This window comes from Punica granatum, chromosome 8, assembly GCF_007655135.1.
Source record: "Punica granatum isolate Tunisia-2019 chromosome 8, ASM765513v2, whole genome shotgun sequence".
NCBI classification, from domain to species: domain Eukaryota; kingdom Viridiplantae; phylum Streptophyta; class Magnoliopsida; order Myrtales; family Lythraceae; genus Punica; species Punica granatum.
The window spans coordinates 18,786,873-18,809,024 of NC_045134.1; the positions used below are offsets into that span (position 1 = coordinate 18,786,873).

At 36.8% G+C, this 22,152-nt stretch overlaps 2 protein-coding genes across 2 annotated transcripts; one reads left to right on the top strand and one right to left on the bottom strand.

Moving 5' to 3' along the window:
* Positions 1 to 4,525: 4,525 nt before the first annotated feature.
* Positions 4,526 to 6,039, bottom strand: LOC116188934 (protein ELC-like). The gene has a single exon (XM_031518387.1). It carries the CDS (start codon positions 5,826 to 5,828, stop codon positions 4,767 to 4,769), a length of 1,062 nt encoding a protein of 353 aa, XP_031374247.1. The 5' UTR covers positions 5,829 to 6,039; the 3' UTR covers positions 4,526 to 4,766.
* A 9,912-nt stretch (positions 6,040 to 15,951) lies between these two features.
* Positions 15,952 to 18,002, top strand: LOC116215940 (histone H2A variant 1). Its single transcript, XM_031551768.1, has 3 exons — positions 15,952 to 16,108; positions 16,241 to 16,370; positions 17,312 to 18,002. Exons 2-3 carry the CDS (start codon positions 16,254 to 16,256, stop codon positions 17,606 to 17,608), a joined length of 414 nt encoding a protein of 137 aa, XP_031407628.1. The 5' UTR covers positions 15,952 to 16,108; positions 16,241 to 16,253; the 3' UTR covers positions 17,609 to 18,002.
* Positions 18,003 to 22,152: the final 4,150 nt, after the last annotated feature.

Here is a 22,152-nt window from a genome sequence, read left to right on the forward strand (position 1 = left end):
TTGACTCAATTAACACCAAATCAAGTCCAATTAATCATGCAATTAGTCTTTCTGGAGTTCAATCAAGATTGGTTAGCCAAGTTTAATCCTAATTAAGCAAGATACTTATCAATTAATCTTAGTTAGGCTCTAAATCATACAATTTACCAACCTAGTCATCTAATCTGCACATAATTATCCTAATTAAGCACAAATTGACCAAGATGAGAGCTAAAGATCTCCATCCCAATTCTGAACATAGGCGAAAAGTTGCCCTTCTCACCTTAGTTCGGCACAGTTCAGACTCACCGGCTAGGAATCGGTGAAAATCACATAGAAACTCACTAAATCCTATTAATATCTATGAACTATAGGCGTTATTAGAGATTTTAAGGTAATTTTAGCAGAGTTTCAGCACATGAATTACTAAACGTTATCTAATGCTAAAAATAAATCCCTATTAATAGGCATAAGGAAGTCGGGGTCGTTTTGTAAAAATCGACTGTTCAGGGATGAAAAAGCAAATTTGTTTAACTTAAGTACTCTGGACAGGTTTAGCTGTCTGAACCTATCCGTTAAGACAGTTGGCCCGCGGGCGCCCTTACTAACCATGCAGCGATATTAGTAATTGCGCCTCTGATGCAGGAACTAACTGCGCCCCTGTCTTAAAATTCCACCTCGGTGGAAGCTGACTTGAACCAGTTGAACTAAATCGGTTTGGTCAGGTAAAAATTACTTATCTGCCCTCAAGCTTTCAGAAGCATTGTATTTTCGCCCTTTTCGAGATTTTAAAGTACATTTGAGCCGGGAAAAAAATTATCAGAATATATCCTCGGGTTTAGAAAATATTTTCTAAGTAGGAACCACCCCGGCATGAATATTTTCGCTATGTGAGAATATAGTTTTTCTCTGTCTCGAACCATTGTCATGTTGGGTAAAATATATTAATCAAAAGGTTTTGATCGGAGAAAATATTATTGCGCCTTTTTTACATGAAAAATACGAGTAATTGGGTTTAAAACAACGTTTTCGGAGAGTAAGCGTCACGTTCTTGAAATCTGTTTTACATGCATATCCTTAGAGAAAGAAATATTGTCAATTAACTCGTATAAATTTTGAAAATAGGCACCGGTAATCAAAATTATGTACCTAGCACTCGAGGATTTATTTGTTTATTCTCGATAGTCTGTCTTTATACGGGCAATCCTCAGGTGCTTTATGAGTTCTCTAATTCGATGTATTCCCTGAACAATAATTCTAGCCTGTGCTAGAACGAGGTGCTTATAATGCCCAAGCAAATCATATTGCGGAGATGATTGCCATTGAAGAATTGGAAACGGGAAAAGGGAAAGATCAAATTGGCACCTTACAACGTGCAGGAGACACACGATGGGGTTCGCATTTAACAGCTCTTAGTAGCTTGCTCAAGATGTTTGATGCGACTTGTTCTGTTCTCAAGAAGATCATTAGTGATGGAAATTCCATTCAGAGAAGCGAAGCAGAGAGTGTTTATGATTTGATGACATCTTTTGAGTTCATATTTATTTTACATCTCATGATCGATCTCTCGAGGATCACAGATGATCTTAGTCAAGCTCTGCAATGCAAATCCTAAGATATACTGAATGCTTTGCATTTGGTATCAACAACAAAGGCACTCATTCAGAGATTTAGAGAAGACACATGGTATCCTTTACTTGAAAAGGTGAAGTTATCTTGCAATAGACATGATATAGAGATCCATGATTTGAATGCTCCATATAAAGCAGGTCGAAGGAGACTTCAACATCAACCAAACACCATTTCTATCGAGCATCATTACCGAGTTAATGCGTTTATCGCTGCTATTGATTCCCAAATGCAATAGATGAATGATAGGTTCAAAGATAACGTGGTGGAGTTACTTAAGCTTAGCTCTGCCCTAGAACCAAGAGATGGTTATAAATCATTATGCATTGAAGACATCTGCAAACTTGCCCATAAGTTCTAACCAATGGATTTCACAAAGAAATAAAAGTTGCATTTGAGAACTCAATTAGAGCATTTTGAACTCGAAGCCCGTCAGAATCCTAATTTGAGAAATGCATCAACACTTTTCTGAACTGTATCAAGTGTTAGCAAAGAAACAAAAGTTACTGATTTATCCTCTTGTTGACCATCTAATTCGTCTTGTTTTGACACTTCATGTTTCCACAACGACCACAGAACGAGTATTTTCAGCCATGGAGATAGTCAAGACACTCTTGCACAGTAAAATAGAGGATGTGTTTTTATCTAGTTACTTAGTAACATATGTTGAGGAGGATATTGCTCGTGATTTTTGTATAGATTCTCTTATTAATGATTTTGATCTCCTAAAAGAGCGTAGAGCACAAATTTGAATGCCTACGTTTGACAAGTAAAGCGAGAGTAGGGTAAGTGTTTCAATTTTACAACATGTTCAGTTTAATTGAACATCAATATTGTGCTTGAATGACTAATTAGAAGGGCACTAATTGTTCTTTTTGATATTTTCAATATTTGTTTCTTTAATTTTTTTCCTTTACCATAAGCTTCGAAGTTCGCCCCCCTATCACAAATTCTTGCGTGCGTCCATGCTCAAAACCCTCTATCGGAAAATCCCAAACCCTTAATATCAACATAGATGAAGAGTAAAATAATTTACATACAAATTCAAAGGTACCATATTAAGTTTAAGGTTCAAATTGACGCACTTTTTAAAAATGTTAACGGTCAACATGATAGAAACTAATTGTCAGTGGCCACAATGATATATTAGAAAAGAATGTTATTGCCCAAACTGACACAATTTTGAAAACTTAATGATCAAATTATTTTTTTTCGATGTACATTCTTGTACTCAAAAGTCCAATAGACCTTGATTAATCCAGTTTGAATTACGTTAGCCCACTATTGGGTAAAACTCTCGCTTCGTGGATTTTCCCATAAAACATTGAGATAATTTATCAGAAAAAGATATCTAAATTGATAAATTTTCTTATGATTGTCTCCTATTTTATTGCTCCTATCAATTTTATTTTCAATTGAAATTTACGGAATAAATATGTCGCACAAACTTTCTTTTCCAATTTTTCTTGCCTGATTCGGTTACTTAATGGAATTTTCTAGATTTTTGAGTTTTTTAAGAAATAAGTTTTTGAAATTTCTAAAAAATATAATATAGATATACATTTATGGGAGCCTTCGTTGTTTTCTCGATTTTTTAAACTTTCTTTAAAAAATATTTTTTATTTTTTATTTTTTAAACATTTTAAAAGATATAGATAAATAAATATATAGATTTGTGAGACTGATCAATATTTTCTTGAGTTTTTTGAACTTTTCTTTATAAAATGAACTTTTATTTTTAAAATTTTTTAATTTTTTTTAAAACATTTAAATATAGATTTATGGAATCAATCGTTATTTTCTTGAATTTTTGAGCTTCTATTAGAAAAAAATTAATTTTTAAAACATATAAATATAGATTTATGGGACTATTTTTTATATTTTATATTTTATTTTTAAATTATAAATATTTTATAAGAATATCTACATAAAACAAATCACGTAAGATTATAGTTGATTTTAAAGATAAATTAAATCACGTCAGGTATTATATATATATATATATATATGTTTTTTTTCCAAAAAGTAAATCAGGTCATGACCAATAACAAGAAAAGAAAATCAGATAATATTTTTCATATAGATGTAGATATTAGCTTTTTTATAATTTAGCAATAAACTTATTAATTTTGAATAATAACAAAATACTTAATTATCAACAATAATAAAAAACTATTCTCTAAAAAGAGGACGCGCGTTAATTGAAGCCAAGACTTTTGCATTCCATTTCTTTTTTTCTAGATAACTTTTGCATTCCTTATAATAAGATAACTTGCTGGATAAATTTTGCATTCCTTATAATAAAATATAACTTTTGCATTCCTTATAATAAGATAAGATAACTAAGAAATTTGTAACAAAAAAATTATTAGCTTTTTCATGTGCGTACCCTGGTATCAGAAAGCCCACTAACGTCAATTATTCTCTGAAAAGAGGACGCATGTTAATTGAAACCAAGACTTTTGCATTCTTTTTTTTTTTTGGATTACTTTTGCATTCCTTAAAATAAGATAACTTGCTGGATAAATTTTGTTCTCCTTATAATAAGATATAACTTTTGCATTCTTTATAATAAGAAGAAATTTGTAGCTCAAAAAATTATTAGCTTTTTTGGTGCGTACTCTGATTTGCGAAAGTCTTTTGGTGACTCAACTAATCTAATTTGAGTCAATCAGCCCACTAGAAGGTAAACTTTCTCAGTATGAATTTTCTTAATTCACAAAACTCGAATTCGAAACTTTAGAACAAGAATCGAATCACTTGAATCAACCCACATTGATATATATATATATATATATGTTAGAAAATTGTTATTATTTTCTCGGGGCATCTTCGTAAGTTACTCTTATAAATACTTTTCCATGAGCAGCAACATTCTCAAGCCATCTTTTACAATGTCAAAATTCAGCTCTATACATACAGGAACTAGATATACTCCATAATCTTTCAAATAATATACAAAAAGAAAAAGGAAAAAGGAAAAAGGAAAACTGCGTGGGATAGTAGACATAACCATATTGGCTTTGTTACCGAAGGGCAGTTGTGTATACTATAGGAGGTGCATCAAGTTGGATCACCAGCCTTCAAAAAACCACTGGAAAAAAATAAAAATAAAAGCACAATAAGAGGGGGCCAATATTAATTTGATGAGACCTTTATCAGGAAAGAGGAGCATGTCCATGAGAAGTAATTTCCTCATGATGTTTCATCCTCATGTCTATGCACTGGAATTGCTCCCTTGCCAAAACCCTGACTTGCTTAATGTATGTCTCAAAGCGCACTGCCCCAATCTCAATTGCCTTGTCTAATGCATATATTGTGTCCTCAATGGCCCTCTCACTTGCCAGACAATCCAATATCAGCCTTGATTTCTCACCGTCGACTTCAAATACGCTATCAATCACGTCCTCAGTATCCCTGCGTGCCGAACCGGTAAATGCTGGCTCGAGGTTGAGACTGTCTTGCCACTCGTATATCCTGCCTGCTTCCCGTTCCAGTTCCCTCACCTTTCCCTTCAAGTCTGCCCTCTCAGACTTGAGCTCGCGCACGATCCTAGAGGTCGCAGCGCATCGTGCACAGAGCTCCTCCTGTAGTCCTAGTAGATCCTGGACTTCCTCATCCACTGTCGATCTTAGAACCGTTATATCGTAGTGGATGATACCCGAGAGCCGGTCCAGAGCTTCTGTCTTCGAGGCACGGGTGGGGTGGGCAGCGGACCCCGAGGATGGCTGTGAATTCCAGAATGGATGGTCCTTCGAGAACAACTTCGCGAGGTTTCTTGCCAGGTCGGAGAGGCTGCATCGGGGATAGGACCATGTGCTAAGGTACGGCGTGCTGGTGAGGCCCGAAGACGAGTCTACAAACGGATGGTCCGGGTGGATATTACATCCTGGATCGGCCAACACGAACACTATGGGCCCTACGGTCGGGTAGTTCTCGTGCAGCCAGATGGTGACCGGGACGGCTGGGGCTGAAAACCCTGAGATGGGCAAGCTGCCCCTGGCGACGAGCAGCTTCGTAGAAGTGCCGTCGTTGTGGAAGAAGGTGTCGATGGAGAGGGAGAAGGACGGGAACTCCTGGAGGAGGGAGAGGAGGTCCTTCCTGATCAGCCATCGCTGATTGGGGTCTGAGTATGCGAGGCCGAAAGGGCTGCCGCCGCCATTGGACAGCGCTGCCTCAATGAATTGTATTGAAGATGCAACCACAGGCGCCATAATCATATTATCTTTCTTTTTCTCGATTGTAAACGAGCCTAAATAGGGGCTATTGTCGTGATTGGAGACTTAAAAGAGTGCATAGATTTCTCATGGACGGGACCAAACTGACACCCATATGGAGTTTATTCTTAAACAGTAGATTGAGAATACTTCGCGATCTCATCGACAAAATTGCACAGGCTTGTGCTTGCATATCAGATTTTTGGTTAGATTTAAAATTAAAATCTTGGTCTTGGTTAGTCCAATTTCATTATTTTAGGGTGTTTGATAATAAGTATAAACAATGAATTGGATAATATTTTTAGGTAACAAATATAGACGTATCATCCTTACCGAACCAAAAGGATATTGACATGATTTCAATATAAAATGACCCGCTATAAGTCGAAGTCAATGCTTAATGAGGAAGCTTCTTCAACATGTGTTTCTTGGCAAAACAATTTTTTTTCCCTTTTTTATGTTTTAAATTGTTTTTAAAAAGGAAAATTTGATCTTAGAAGTCATTGACAGAATTGGATTATTGGAAGGAAATCTGCAATCCTCAATGCTCAAGCCAGTGGGTAATTTCCGTTCATTTTCCTGAACTTGTCCACTTAAGCCATATTACGAGTAAGAAAATAATAGTCGAAATGGTATATTAATATATCATTTTTAGTTGTCTATTTTATTGGCGAATCGAATTTTAAAATCAAATTTGGAATATATTCGGGTAGGTGTTCTGATGACTCTCTTGAAAAATATTCCATGAAACAAATTTTATGAAACAAATTTTTCGTGTATGTAGATAGAAAATAAAACTCTAAAATTGGGAAAATCTATATTTTGGACCATCAATATCGGTTTGTCGCACCCACCAAACTTGGTCCCTATAAGTGATTTCCTAGCCTTATTCGATAATCCTATCTAATAACGTGATGTAAAACACCAACAATGCAGTCAATTAATGAAATAACCCATGGTTTACAGCTACAAATTTGTATCTCAAAAACATTTTATCTATGCGTCATCACCTTTTTTGTTATCCAAATTACCCCTACTACCGTGTCCTCACTAATATTTATTGACGGCCTTTGAAGAAACTATCACCTACTTCACATATGATCATATTCGTGAGCACCCCGATGCTGGTAATCGGTACCCTTGAGACGAATGTCATCGGAGACAAACTTTGGAACTTGAACAATTACTTTGAGGCACGAGAACATTTTGAGAAGATTTATTCGTCCTCACGCTAAGTCATTAGAAGGTTTGACGAACGTTTCAACGATACAACAAAATTCTTCTCGTGTTCTACGATTTAGTAAATTTTTAAAACACCCTAATTCTCTCATCATGTATATGTGGAAGTGTTTCAACAATTTTTTTTCAGTGTGAATCACGATATCATAAAGTTCAATTGGATCTTGATTAATTCAGTAGAGCCAGGTCGGTCTACTAAAGAGTAAACCTTTTTCAGCGTAAATTTTCTTCATTCATATAACACTAGTGTTTTAACAATTTTGATGATTGAATTTGAGCACCAAGAGCCTTTATTTATAATGGATGAATTGACATTTTATCGAAGAGATTTGTCTCATTACGCTTTGTTTTAAATGAAATGTTGCAAGAAAGATAATTTCATCTTTAATCTTATTTCTCCTTGAGAATGAGAGATCCCAAGAGGGGCTTTTTCGTTTATTGCTCGAACATTTTCGAATAAAAAAGGGCTCAAACCGTCTCTATTCAATGTGCGACCGCGATCGGGAGACCTTTGTTTGGTTCCTGATTTAAATGGATTTTACTAAGTAATACACTAAATTTAAAAAATGGATTGATTGATATGCAATCTGATTTCTCAAAACCCCAACTAACGGTACTCGTTTACCACTAAAGAGGTTGCCAAGAACTGGTGAGGACACAGTCATAGACATCATTGAACGTGGCAGCTGCCCCGAACATGTATAAACATCTTACCAAATAATTATCCGTAATAAAGATTTTCGAAATTTGCTGCTTTTCTTTTCTTCTTTTTTTTGCCCTCCTTTACCTCCTCCTGCGAAAGAGATTCTCAAAAATGATAAGTGACGTTCAATTTTTGCTGTCTCTTTCTCCCTCCTCTTCATTTGTGCAACCCTAACGACCAGTATAGGCTTGGTCCACGATCATGGTGGCCGATGTAAAAATGCTGAAGCAGCTAACCACTGATTTCAGAAAAGTTATAACATTTGGAAGACAGCAATCGAAAGTTGCTGAATTTTTTTTTTGTGAATTTGTTAAAATTAAATTTGATACTTGAAATAGAGAATAAGTATAAACAGTTCTTCATAAGCAACTATTAATTTGCGTGAAAGAATCGCACTAGCGACTGCTAAAATCAAACAAAATCATAATTTGAAATATATCACCAAACACTATTGTTGCTTAAAAAATAATGAAAAAGCACTTATTCAACTGTCGAATACACTCTTAGATGAACTCTTCGTAAAAGATGAAGCAAAGGGACTCCACGGCTGACCCCACCACTCGATCTCCGCTTCTTTCTCTCTTCGAAATTAAGAAGGTAGAGGTGGATTCCTAGCGGTGGTGGCTATGATTACGGCCATCACCTCCTAGACGAGGTCACCAGCAACTTGATCTCGGTGGTGGTGGTTGGGATGGGAGCCATTACCTCTTCTCGCCTAGTAAAGCAACTTGGCTATAATTCTTGGCATAATTTCAATTTCAATGACTTAAATCAGATTCACAAGAACCACAAATTCTTTAATTTTTTAATATAAAAGTAAAGTACTCGGGCTTCGGCCTCAAATCTACAGAAAAAGAGAGTAAATAGGCAATTTCTTCCTTGACTTTCGCAAGTTCCATCAATTTCGCTCCTGACTTATTTTTTACATCAATTTCGTCTATGACTTTGCACATTTGTATCAATTTCGTCCCTGACTTTACACTTTTATATCAAGTTAGTCTCTAACTTTTTGGTTACATCAAATTAGCCCTCGACTTTGCACGGTTACATCAATTTAATCCATGACTTTGCGCAGTTACATCAGTTAGTGGTACAGTCGCATCAATTTGGTCCTTTTTTGGGGTGGTTGTATCAATATGGTCCCAATAAGACATTAATTTGGTCCACTGCTACATTAAATTGGTCATGCCGTTAAGTTTTAATAGTTACAGTGTTAAATGGTGGAAAATATTACATCAATTTGGTCATCGTGCTACATCAAATTAGTCCCTACGTTATTTGTAAACAAATATAACTAAACTCCCACCCATTTGCTACATCAATTTAGTCCATGTACTATTTTTTAACACAGTGAACTGTACTCTCGCCTTCCTTCCTCTTTCCCCCAATGGAACAAAGCCATCTTGGCTGGTTGAATGGTTTAAAGCAAATGGATTACAGATGGAATGAAGGAAAAAACTTGCCAAAATGAAATGGAATTACAAAAATGACTATAAATATTATAGATAAGTCTCTACAAGATATTGTACATGTTAGTTTGGCTAAAATAGCTACACAAAAGGTACAAACATATGCAATATCTTTGGCAATCTAACATGTATCCAACCTAAAATGATGAGCTTCTGCAAAAGGTATAACAACAATTTGGAACAACCCAAAATGATAAACTTTTGCAATCTACAGTTCAGTTAGGTGGAGGTCCCTTTGGTTGGAAATATGTTGCAAACCTAGCAGCAGTTCCAGAACTTGCAGTTTCCATAATGTGTGTTGTGATGGGAGTATGAGGGGGCCTCACTAGAGGTGGCCTAACTGGAGGGGGCCTCACTGGAGGAGCTATCATTGGTTGAAAAAAGGAGGCCTCGACAAATGTGGGCATCTGAGGAACCTATACATGATATTAAGAAGAGTGAATTAGTTCACAACATTTATAAAAATTCAAATGTACAAATGAAAGCAAAAGTACCTATGATGCTGTGCATTAGATAAACCATATTGAGATGGTTGTGATGGCTGGGGTAGAGTAAATTCTTGTGATATATTCATTTCTTTTACTGTAGCTTCCATACTCATTCATTTCCACTTGAACTTTCACATTCTCTGCTTCAGTTAGCCTAGAACTACTTGGAGCACCACCTGAAGTAGAAGCACCATGCTTGTCCTTTTTTCCCTTAGTAGCTGGTTGTCCAATACATTTTCTCTTGGTGTGCCCCATTTCTCCGCACCTATCATACCTTAGATCATTCAACTGCCTTTTTAACTTATGAGGGTTAACCTTATCCTCCAGAGCCTTCTTCTTTTGCTTCTTGGGTCTTCGTGGTTGTCTTTTCATCTTTGGAATAAGGACATGGTCATCAAGAGTCCTCTCCCAGTAATCTTGGCCACTGATAGGATGTATGAAGGGTTTATAAGCTTTTTGTATGACTTCTTTCCTTAAGGGAGGATTGACAAACTACACTGGCCTCTGGCTGTTGTATAGCATGGCAACAATGGCATGCTTGCATGGTATGCTAGTCAAGCTCCACACTCTACAAGAACAAGTATACGCCCTCATATAAACAACACACTTAGAGAATAGTGGGCATGTTACCTCAAACTATGACATGTGAGGATCCCTTTGCCCATAATGAAACCCAGCCATTATAGTTCTTCATGTGTTCCTCCAACCTTGCCTAAACTTTGGGGCAGAGAAATCCATTGTATCTGGCCAAGAGAGTCTGGCATATTATCTTCTTCCTTGTGATATACTCTCTCATCCTTTCAACCAAGGTCAGTATACGTTTACCCCTCGCTTTCAACAGTTCTTTATTGAATTGCTGACACATATTATTAGTTAGTGCATCACTCTTACAGACAGTATCAAAAGTTGACTTTGACCATCTGCTTGGATCAATTGTCCCTAGATACTCCGCAGTTGTTTGGTTGATCTTTCGAAGAGCATTAATGCATTACGTGACTCTTTGTAAAGTTGTTGCTTTGACACAATTCCATAATGCTCTCCGCAATTCACCATTATTGCACTTAGCATGCTTGGTCATGTTTGCCCAGATATGCCTGATGCAAAATCTGTGAGGTGCACTATCATATACTTTTTTTATTGCAGCATCCAACCCCTGCAAGGTTCAAAAACACAATCAATACACAATTTTAAAGGATGTAAGAGATGCAATAATGAAATACAAAATCATTGAACTCACCTTTTGCATGTCAAAGATGAAAATATATTTCTTCTCTATTAGATTTCCCACATCAGAGATGAGGTTCTGAAAAAACCATTTCCAACTTTCTGTGCACTCCACTTCAACTACAGCATATGTAATGACAAAAAAGGAATTGTTTCCATCACAGCTTACTGCTGAAAGAGGTTGGTCACCATAATAACCCTTTAGGAAGAATCCATCTAACCCAATGATAGGTTTATAGGCTTCTTCGAAGCCCCTTTTACATGCTTCTAAGCAAATGTATAGTCTCTCAAACTCATCGGTCTCCGATTGGACTTGCAATAATATAGTCGAACCAGGGTTGATCTTAAAATCTCATGGGCATAATCTCTCAGCATTGTATACCGCTCCCTTTCTTCACCTTCACACTTTTGCTTGGTCAGCTTGGTGGTCTTAAAAACCATTGCATCATGTAACTTTACCTGGTTAGTGTGAACGAAGAACTCAAATACCTGCTGTGCAGACATGTTTGGCTGGGTCCTCAACCTAGGAATTAACTTATCTGCAACCCACTCCCTTGTTGCCAGCTTGTTCTCGATCCTTCTTCCACAAGTGTGTTCATGATCATATGTAATCACTTGATAGGTGTTTGTCTTTTTAGTCAAAACACAGTATATTTTTCATTGGCGGCGATGGTCCCCTTTTCTCAACACAGTATGCCCTCACTCTTGCCTTATCATTTTTCATCAAAATAACTTCCCTTCCCATTGCAATGTTGGTGTTTCTCACGGCCATCTTGAAGACATCAAGATTTTCAAACTCCATTCCAATAGTAATTTCCACAATTCGATTACCTTCCGCATTGTACATTGGAAACTTATCATTTTCCTCATATGAATCCCCAGCTAATGACTCAAGTTCTTCACTTTTATAGCCATCAGATAGCCTGTCATCCATTGCTAGTGTCTCCTCAACATCATTACCAACATTTGCTGGTGGACTTACAGGAGATACAAGTATTGCATCATCATGATCACCTGCAACATCAATTTGTATTGTAGTCTTAAACACGTCTTTGCTTTTATAACTTGGCCTCTTGTGTTTTGAGACCTCTTGGACTCTCTTTACATTTCTCCTTCTGCTTTCTCTTCTTGATAGCAACATACTTATTCCTAGTTTTACTTGGCTTGCTTCTACATTAGCATTGGCACATTGCATCTATTCAAGACCATGTTGAGTGGACTGCTCAAACTCCATATTATCATCTTCATCATCGCAGTCCCTTACTTCAGGCTCCATCATTTCCATCTCCTCTTCCTATCTCCTCTTCTCCGTAGATTCTTGTTCCATCCTTTCAATCTTTTCCTATTTCCTCTTCTATGTAGCTTCTTGTTTTATCCTTTCAATCTCTTTTTGCTTTCTCTTCAGTTCAGCTTCTTGCTCCCTTCTCTCAGCCTCAACCCTCTCCGACTCCCTTATCTCCTCTTCATTGCATTCTAAATGATCATCCACTTGGCTAAGCTCATAGTACAAGTGGAGTTCAGTTTGATCTTACAAGATACTGATCAAGTATCACCATATGGCCAAATCAAATGTTTTAAATGTAGGATCCCTATAATGACAGCTAGGGGATGTAATTCTATAGACATTAGGTAGTAAATCACACACCCCAATTGCTGAGATTGTATCTACATCTATATTTCTTATGATGTCTACATCAACACCCTCATAACCCACTATGAGTTCCCTAACAAACTTCTCTCTATGATGCAAATAAACATAGACTGTCTTGTACAGATGCAAACTGTACAGAACAAATTAAAATTTGTAAATCCTAAAAAAACTAAGATTTTCTTGTGTTTTCAGAAAAGCCATTGTGAAAAGAAATCATTTTTAACATGTACAAACACCACATACATCAGGACATGCAAATTTCACCACATTCAATCATGATCGACTCACCAAAATATTATCTTTATGAAATGCACATACCTAACAATGTCAAAGCATGAACCTAAATCCTAATAGACTAACAACACTTTAGGAAACTTGTGCGCTGATTATCAAAACCCCTAAAAAATCTACTCATTTTAAAACCCACATTTCACCGAAAAACACAGACAGAGACAACGAAAGTTACTTGGGTAAGAAGATAAACTTTTGCTTATAGTCTTCCATAGTGCTCGTTTGAGCCTTCTCTTAATGATCACCTCACTGGTACTTTAAAAGGATGTGCTTCGCACTTGAAGAAAGACAATGCACAGAGAGAAAGAAAGCAGAGGAAGAAGATGGAACGTCTTCAAATGGGCGGTAAAAGGGAGGGGAAAGGATGATGTAATCAACATTAATGATGTAAGTGATGTAACGAACATCATTTAATTTTGGGGTTACATCAATTTGCCCACACGTTACATCAATTCAGTCCCTCAAGAAATTAACGGAATAGTGACGCGGTTTGTCCTTCAGCCACTCGGACAAGATTGATGTAACCGAGGATCGATCTAATGTAATGTCAAAACTCAGGGACTTGTGTTGCAAAAGTCAGGGACTAAATTGATGTAACAGTGCAAAGTCATAGACGAATTTGATGTAATTGTGCAAAGTCGGGGACAAAATTGATGTAAAAAATAAGTCAGGGACGAAATTGATGTAAAAAATAAGTCAGCGATGAAATTGATGCAACTTGTGAAAATCTGGAGCGAAATTGCCTATTTACTCGAAAAAAAGTAAAGCATTTAAGTTTTGAATTTTTATCTCATTATATTATTTTCTTATTGATAGTTCTATCGTGAAACTTCTTTCTTTATGTATTTTTGGAATATGAATATATCTCTCTGCCTTTTGTATAAAAATGGAATTACCTTGCAATTCTCAAAATGTTAAGAGCACCGCTGCAAATTCGAAAAATTACTTGACCTGCTAAGTAGTTAAGTCACAAAGTACGATGACGTTTAATAAAATAAGTGCTTAAAAAATTAAGCACTTAACTAGCTAAGAGAAGAAGTGTATAAAAAGAAAGGGAGGACCGATAAGGATGATAAGATTTTTTTTAAGGAATATTAAAGATATTAATAAGTGAAGAATTTATTCCATTAAGTCAAATATTTTGACTTAACTCATTAAATGGTTTTTAACTCTCATCTTTCCCTCTTTCATCATATCTCATCTTTCCCTCTCTCTATTTCATTTTGCCTTATAATTAACTTGTAACTAATTTTTAAATACTTATTTGATTATTAAGTTGAAACAACACACTAGCAGGCCTCTACTTAATCACTGAATGCTTTCTGGACTTAACTTGATAAATTAATCCAAAATGTATTTTGCTAACAGACAAACAAAAGCAAATTAATTTTACACATAATTGGTGTTATCAAAACTATCTAAAAAAATTGTTGATGTTAAAATTTTCATTGAGCCTCCAACCGGTTAAAATTAGGGTTAACATAATCATATAGTACGATATTTTGAAATTTTTCACCGCATAGCACATATCGCATTAATTTCACCATTCAATATGATATTTTGAAATTTTTCATGACATAGCACGATAAGCAATAATTTCACCACATAGCACAAAATTTTGAAATTTTTTCACAATGTTAGTTTTTCGTCAATTTTTTGTGCTATATGGTGAAAAAAATTCAAAATTTTATGCTATTTGGTGAAATTATTACATGTTGTGCTATGTCATGAAAAAGTTTCAAAATATCGTGCTGAATGTGAAATTAATACGGTATGCGCTATGTGGTGAAAATTTTCAAAATACGTGTTATATGGTGATATTAAACCTTAAAATTATATCCAACTCAAAAGTTTAAAGTTAAAGAGGTGGTACTAATCTTTTTTTATAAACCCATTGATTTCTCCTTACATTTCCTATAACATGTCATCCCTAAAATCCTTAATGGTTGTAACACTTCTTAACAATATAATTCTTGTTTCATCATAATGTAATAACTTCTCATTAGCGATGGAGTGCCTCTGCATGTGTTATTTTGTAATGATCTATTTTAATTTAATTGAAAACATGTCAAATTTTAAAGAGCGGTCTATCCATATTTATCTAAATCAATCCAATTCCTATATACTAAAACAACTCGTGCATAGAATGAAACAGAAACAAGAAAAACTAGTTGGTCCATGGCTTTTGAGGATTTTCTCGTAGTTTTTGAGTTTTTGTTTTTGTTTTTGTTTTTTTAATATGAAAGGATAGATCTGTTAATAAATAAAAACCATTTAAAATGGAGCTGTTTATACACAGTTCTGAGATTAGAGGTCCCAAAAATATCAAGATAAACCGAGTCAGTCACCTCTGTAATCGTCTCCAGCACGGTGAGTAAGGAGATCCACCACCTTATTAGCTTCTTGATAGACGTGCTATGCTCTAAATACTCGTTTGGTTTTGCAATCAAGTTTTTAAAATTTTAACTCTAACTTTAACTCTACTCACTACACAACAAAAATCAACAATACAATTATTACTTTTTCTTTTTTTCTTTAATTTTTTTAACTATTCAATTCAATTTTTAATACTAAATTCTCTCAATTATCTATTACTTTTTTCACAATTCAATAACACAATCATTACTTTTTCTTAACTATTCATTACTTTTTCACACTTTTTCTCATAATTCAACAACACAGTCATTTCAATCCAATTAAAATCAAAACTCAACCCTCGTGTCCAACTCTACAAGGAATGATTGAATGCCTAGATCAATTTTCGGGTTAAAATGCGCGATGGACCAATGATCTAATCCTAAAAGGGAGGGCTTCCGGGGCAGGGGAGTTATTCCGATTGTGGGCCGGCCCAAGAGAGGAAGATGCGCGGCCCTCTTAGCCCAAGAACTGGAATTGTCCATTTTGGACACGCTGCACGCGCCCTTAAAACCGAGGACCCCAGGGGCACTTTCGTCAAATAGGCACGAAATATTTTGAAAACCCGAATAAACCTTTCGCCTCCCGCCCAATCAGAAACCCCCCGCCATCTGAATTTCCCCTCACCGATTTCAAAAATCAAAAAATTAAAAAGAAAAAAAAAGGAAAAAGAAAATTCCAAAATCTTAAAAACTAAAAGCTGCAATTACAAACCCCAACTCATTCCGTTTCTCTCCCATTTTGTCTCCCCGTCGCCTCCCTCTTCCCCTTCTCCTCTCTCTTTCAAGAAGCTCTCAGCTCAGGTCTCTCTGTCTCCGTCTCTCTCTCTCTCTCTCTCTCTCTCTCTCTCTCTCGGAACTGTCCCTCTTCTCAAATGGGTCTGTAGTTGAATTGGTGCTCTGTAATCTCAAGGTCTTTGGGTCGTGTTTGTGCAGTGAAATCGATCGAATGGCGGGAAAAGGCGGAAAGGGGCTGGTGGCTGCGAAGACCACCTCGGCTGCTAACAAGGACAAGGACAAGGACAAGAAGAAGCCCATGTCTCGCTCTTCCCGTGCCGGAATTCAGGTGAACCCAACATGGCTCGGTCCATTCCGACCCCCTCCTTTTTTTTTTTTTCCTTCAATTGTTTTAAATCGGATTGTTGGTGTGTGTTTGTCTTGTGGGCTCGTAGCTATGGTGTTGGATAGTACGTCCTTTTTCAACCTAGGACTTGAATCTCTGTGTTCGGGTTGCTGTTTGATCTGATGCATTGGAGAGTGTTCTGCTCTCTGTGTTTACTCTTGGTTGGGAGCAAAGATGAGATCTCCTCTGCAGTGAGAGGGCTTTTTCTAGGGGGGCTGAAGAAACCCCTTCCGTTTTGTCAGATCTAGATTAGAAAGTTTTAAGCAAGACATATGCATCCAACATATCTGATTTAGATTGGATTATTCCTAGGTAGACTGCGTGTATGGTCTTTCGTTTTTCATGCTTAACCAATTCTTGAAATGACATGAATTGAGAGAGTTATGATGTCAAGACGAGAATAATTAGGAAACAAGTTATACGATAGATAAATCTATTGGGACCGTTGCATACACTGGTGCTGTTTTTGGCTTTTCATGTTCAATTGGGACAGCTTCATGTGTAGTAGGTCTGCCAATTCTTGAGGTTGAAGGAGATATTCTTTGTCTAATAACAGAGTTTGATAGAGTTGTTATGTGAAGGAAATAATTTATATTGTCAATAGTCCAATTATAAAATATATAAAACCATCAAATATACGGATATTGGATGTTGTTGAAGTGTCTCTCTTTGAAAACCTGCTTGAAGTTATGGGTCAACTAGCAGATTTAATTGGGTGGGTTTCTTGGAGTTCCCGGGGCAAAGTATGGTTCATTTGGCCCATATAATCTGCTTTGTTGATTGATTAACCCAAGAGTTCCTAAATCTTCTTACAGAAGAAGGGTTCAGTTTCTCTAGAGTATTTTCTTTGTGCTCTCTCTGAGGTTGATTATTGTTCCTTGCAGTTCCCTGTGGGCCGTATTCATCGGCACTTGAAGACAAGGATCTCAGCCAATGGTCGGGTTGGTGCGACTGCTGCTGTGTACTTGGCCTCAATCCTCGAGTACCTGACTGCAGAGGTCCTCGAGCTGGCTGGCAATGCAAGCAAGGACTTGAAGGTGAAGAGGATCACTCCGAGGCATCTCCAGCTTGCTATCAGAGGTGATGAGGAGCTCGATACTCTCATCAAGGGGACCATTGCAGGCGGTGGTGTTATCCCACATATCCACAAGTCCTTGATCAACAAGACCGCCAAAGACTGAGAACGCCCCATCTTGGGTTTATCTAATGTTTACTTACTCGAACTAGCTGTGTTTATTGTCTTTAGTCGGGATGACTGTAGGTTCAATAGGTGTGAATTTTGTTGGCTTGCCTTGCTAGTAGTAGTGTTAGTAATGTTTCTTCTTGTTAGCTTAGAGACAAAATCAGATCAGTACCAGTACCAGTGCCATCTATTTATCTCCTGCTTTATCTTTGGACTAGTGTATGTATTATTTACTGTTTCAGGTAGAACCTTTTGGTTGGTTACTAAAAGGTTTGAATCTTCTTGCCTTGTCTATCTTAACATGTTCTGTCAGCTTAACCTGTGCATTGGGCCGACAGCAGTTTGTAATTAAGATTCGAGAATGCAGGAATGGTGGTCTATGTTCTTTGGTTTTGGTTTTCAGCAATGACCGTATGAATAAGGAAAAGAAGCGCTTTGTGGTTTAAATCATTGTTGTACTCTGCCCTTGGCTACTTGCAGGCACTCAGGTGGTAACACAAATTTGCGGGTTGTATTTACGCGACTTCATGTTCTTGTTATTGTGATGTGTGTCCATTCGTTTAATTTCATATGGATGTGAAAAATGTGTGAAAAAGTTTATGGACATTGATGTAACCAAGCTATCGATACATCGTGTTGTATTATGCTAATTTTGAGTGGAGCATGCCTCCGTAAAACTTCATCGTACCATGAGAGAATGATTCCAATTCCATCATATTAGGGTTTGAAGAATCTCCTGGAAAAGTGAAGAGAGCCATTACATCTCACTGAATCTATTTCGTATTATTCTTCACGAGTCTCATTACTCGGAGTTTGTATCGGTAATTAGAGGCAAGATGCAATATAGTGTAGAACAGATTCGTTGCTCGGGTACGATGATTTGTGATATCAGAAACGCTTGAAATTTAAATTGCTTCAATATTCCGTGCTCCTGCTGCGTCCTCTCCTCTCCTCTCCTCCATCTTTCTCCTGCTTTCTCCTCTCCTCCTCTGCTTTCCCGCAACATTGCTTTCTCTTTCTCGGTTTTTTAGCTTCCTGGTTTGAAAGATCATCTCTTCCAATAGCTTTCCCGCAAGAGTGTTCCTTCGGAGCTTTCGGGTTTCATGAGCCGAGTTGAAACATCGGGTCTTCCAGTCGGGTCCAGTCGGGGCCTATGTGCCACGTCAGCGATTTAACGGTCATGTGGACGAAAGTGATGCCGTTTTCTCCATGTAGGCAGCTCGGTGAAAAACAGCAATAGAAAGGACCTGACGGAGCGAAACTAAAGAACAATTGTAATCTGTTAATTCGCGCACTAATGCAAGAAAACAATATTCTATAAACTGTTGATTCTACGAATACCAAGGAATAGGTATCAAATTCGTTGATTCAATCAATGTCGAATTTGGAATAATAGAGAAAATACTCTCTTGAAATTTTATTTATCAAAAACTAAATTGTTTTTAGCCGTAGAACTTACAACGCTTAAATAGGCTTAAACGAAATTACAAGAAATGAAATAAACTATTTTAGGACAAAGGAAATAAACTATTTTAGGGAATTGCAACGAAATAAATAAAACTTTTTCCTAAAATATGCAAAAACGCCCAAATAACATAAAATTGCATGTTTGAGGCCCTAAAATTTCCTGTTTGGCTCCAAATGTTGTTTCCCTCGAGACAGGATCGTCAGAACCTGTTTTTCTCGAGATACCAATTTGTCACGTCTTCTGCTGCATCATTCTACCCTGGGTGGAGAGAATTCGCCCTAGGAGTCCAGAGATAAAATTATCCACACAAACATACACATCTTTCATATTTGATCGGATGCCGATGTTAGCCCATGCTCTATAACAGATGATTAGAAAAAATTCTAACTCAAAATACTCTGTCATAGTGATTGGTTCGATAGAAAGATTTGATATTTTCGTCTTCATCTATTGATTCGAGACATGGTAATTCTTAATTTCCTGCTTCAGCCTCGCCTCCCTCCTATCTTTTCTTTGCGAGTCCATCCTCTTGTCGATGGCCTCCCAGACCGCATCAGCCTCCTTGTCGTCTTCATCATAATCATCCTCATCGAATTCGGGCTCTCTATCGCCTCCCGCTAAAAAAAATGCATCATCAGACAGACCCTTTTCGATAAATATATTCGCAAAATAATTCTCTTCCTCCGACTCCTCGCCAGATTCCTCTTGATCAGGATTAGGGTTATGGTTTCAATTACGGTTTTCCCGATTCTGGTTCCCTATAAGTGCAGCCATCATCTGTGTTAGTAGCTCCATCATACGATCCATCCTCTGATTCATGATTTGCTCCATCCTCTGTTCCAGATGTCGTAGGTTGTCACGGTCAAGAACATCGTCCACATGATCCCTTCTCCTGGGTGGCATGGTTGTTCCAAATCAAACCGTAGGCTTTGATACCAACTGACGAAGCGGAACTAAAGAACAATTGTAATCTGTTGATTCGCGTACGAATACCAGAAAACAATCTTCTATAACCTGTTGATTCTACGAATACCAGAGAATAGACATCAAATTCGTTGATTCAATCAATGTCGGATTTGGAATAATAGAGAAAATACTCTCTTGAAATTTTATTTATCAAAAACTAAACTGTCTTTAGCCCTAGGACTTATAACACTTAAATAGGCTTAAACGAAATTACAAGAAAGGAAATAAACTATTTTAGGACAAAGGAAATAAACTATTTTAGGGAATTGCAACGAAAAAAATAAAATTTTCCCTAAAATATGCAAAAACGCCCAAATAACATAAAATTGCCTGTTTGAGGCCTTAAAATTTCCCGTTTGGCTCCAGATGTTATTTTCCTCGAGACATGATCGTCAGAACCTGTTTTTCTGAAGATATTGATTTGCCACGTCTTCTGCTGCATCATTTCTGTTGCATCAGGACCATTGTTGCCCTATTTACAAACATTTTATGATTTGATTCCCCGAAATTAAACTTTTAGGACTCAAAGTCAAAAAATGATAAACATTTAGGACCACTAGTGTCATTTTCTCCTTATTATTGATAACTCTAGTCTAGGAAATTAATCAAAACTAAAAAAAAATGGAAAACTTGCTCCAATGAGGAATATGTTTTGCCAATCTTGGAGAAATATCCTAATATGTCCATGCTTGCCTGAGGAAATGATCTTCAACTGCCTTCTCGAACTGCCAGACACTTGCTTGGCTGTCCAGGTTCACTATCAACCTCAATTACGAAAGGATTCCCTATTTCCTTCCACAAGCTACCAGCCTTACGCATAGTTGTCTCGAATGGGTTGTGCCGCAAGTCTCGGGTCGGGTTTCCTCATGAATTTCGATCACGGGCTGCCTTCCATGCTAGGGCCCAGCTTGCATGATCCAAAAAGTCGTGGGTTGTCTTTAATAAGCCCAAATATGTCGGAGAAGTCCATTTCACCTGCCACGTGTCCCTCAAGCTCCGTAACAACAGTTAGGTACGAAAATAAGGTGTAAAAACCATACCATCCAAAACTTATAAATCGTGAAAATAGTTGTCTGTAACTCTATTGGAGTTTTATCACGTAACATGAGTTTTATATAAAATTTGCTTCGATGCAAATTTTCATGAATAATAAAATAATTTCTAAAAATTAATAAATAATAAAAGAAACATCAACAAGGAGTAAGAGTGGGATGGTATTGCCGCCACGTCGATGCATCATGGGGCCACTAGCTAACAATGATTTTTAGGGGGTGCAAGTGTGGAGGGATGGGGACTAGGGGCAAGGTAGAGGGGCAGTTACACCCACCCCCTAAATTACCAAGGACTTCAAATGACAGCTGTAGTCGTCAAAATTATGCAAGCTCCCTACAGTTTTGGCCCATTTTATACTTTATTTTAAATTATTTTTTTCACAAAAATGTCGTTAGATTGTAGATATTGATCTCTTTGTGTCAAATGTAACAGTTTTGAATATTGATCTTGGGAGTGGAGTCTCTCGACAGACACGCTCACTCTAGACCGGTGAGAGCTTTAATGGTTCTTGACAAGTTATTCTTTTTTCTTTTCTATTTCCAAAATTTTATTGTTGTATAAAATATTGCAATTAATAAGTTCAACGAAAACATAGATAGTAAGATCAAAGTTGATAAACAGTGTAACGTTGAAAATGAGAATAATTTAAAGGAAAAAGAATTAGGATAAACGTGAAAAGCAAACAAAGATTGAAGACCTAAAGAAATTCATCTTATTAAGTTAATAAAGTCAATGAGGTGGAGTGTAATTTACTTAAGATTGGGGTGAAGTGTCATTAAGGGTGTGTTTGGTAGTTTTTTAAGGAGGGAGAGGAGATAAGAGGAGAGGAGAGGGGATAAGTGGAGAGGGAAGGAAAGGAGAAGAGAGGAGAGAAAACTGAGGGAAATAAACTCTTTTGTTTGAGAGTATTAGCAAGGAAAATGAGAGGAGAGAGGTGAAAAGAAAAAAATTATGAAAGTTCTAAAAATAATATAAAAAAAGTTTTAAAAAAACTATTATAAAGAAAGTTGGGTGGAGGAGGGAATAAAAAATACACGAGTGGATTGGGAATGGAA

Coding starts and splice junctions, on each gene's coding strand:
- LOC116188934 (XM_031518387.1), bottom strand. CDS start 5,828: ATGATTATGGCGCCTGTGGTTGCATCTTCAATACAATTCATTGAGGCA.
- LOC116215940 (XM_031551768.1), top strand. CDS start 16,254: ATGGCGGGAAAAGGCGGAAAGGGGCTGGTGGCTGCGAAGACCACCTCG. Junction 16,371..17,311: donor CTTCCCGTGCCGGAATTCAG/GTGAACCCAACA, acceptor TGTTCCTTGCAG/TTCCCTGTGGGCCGTATTCA.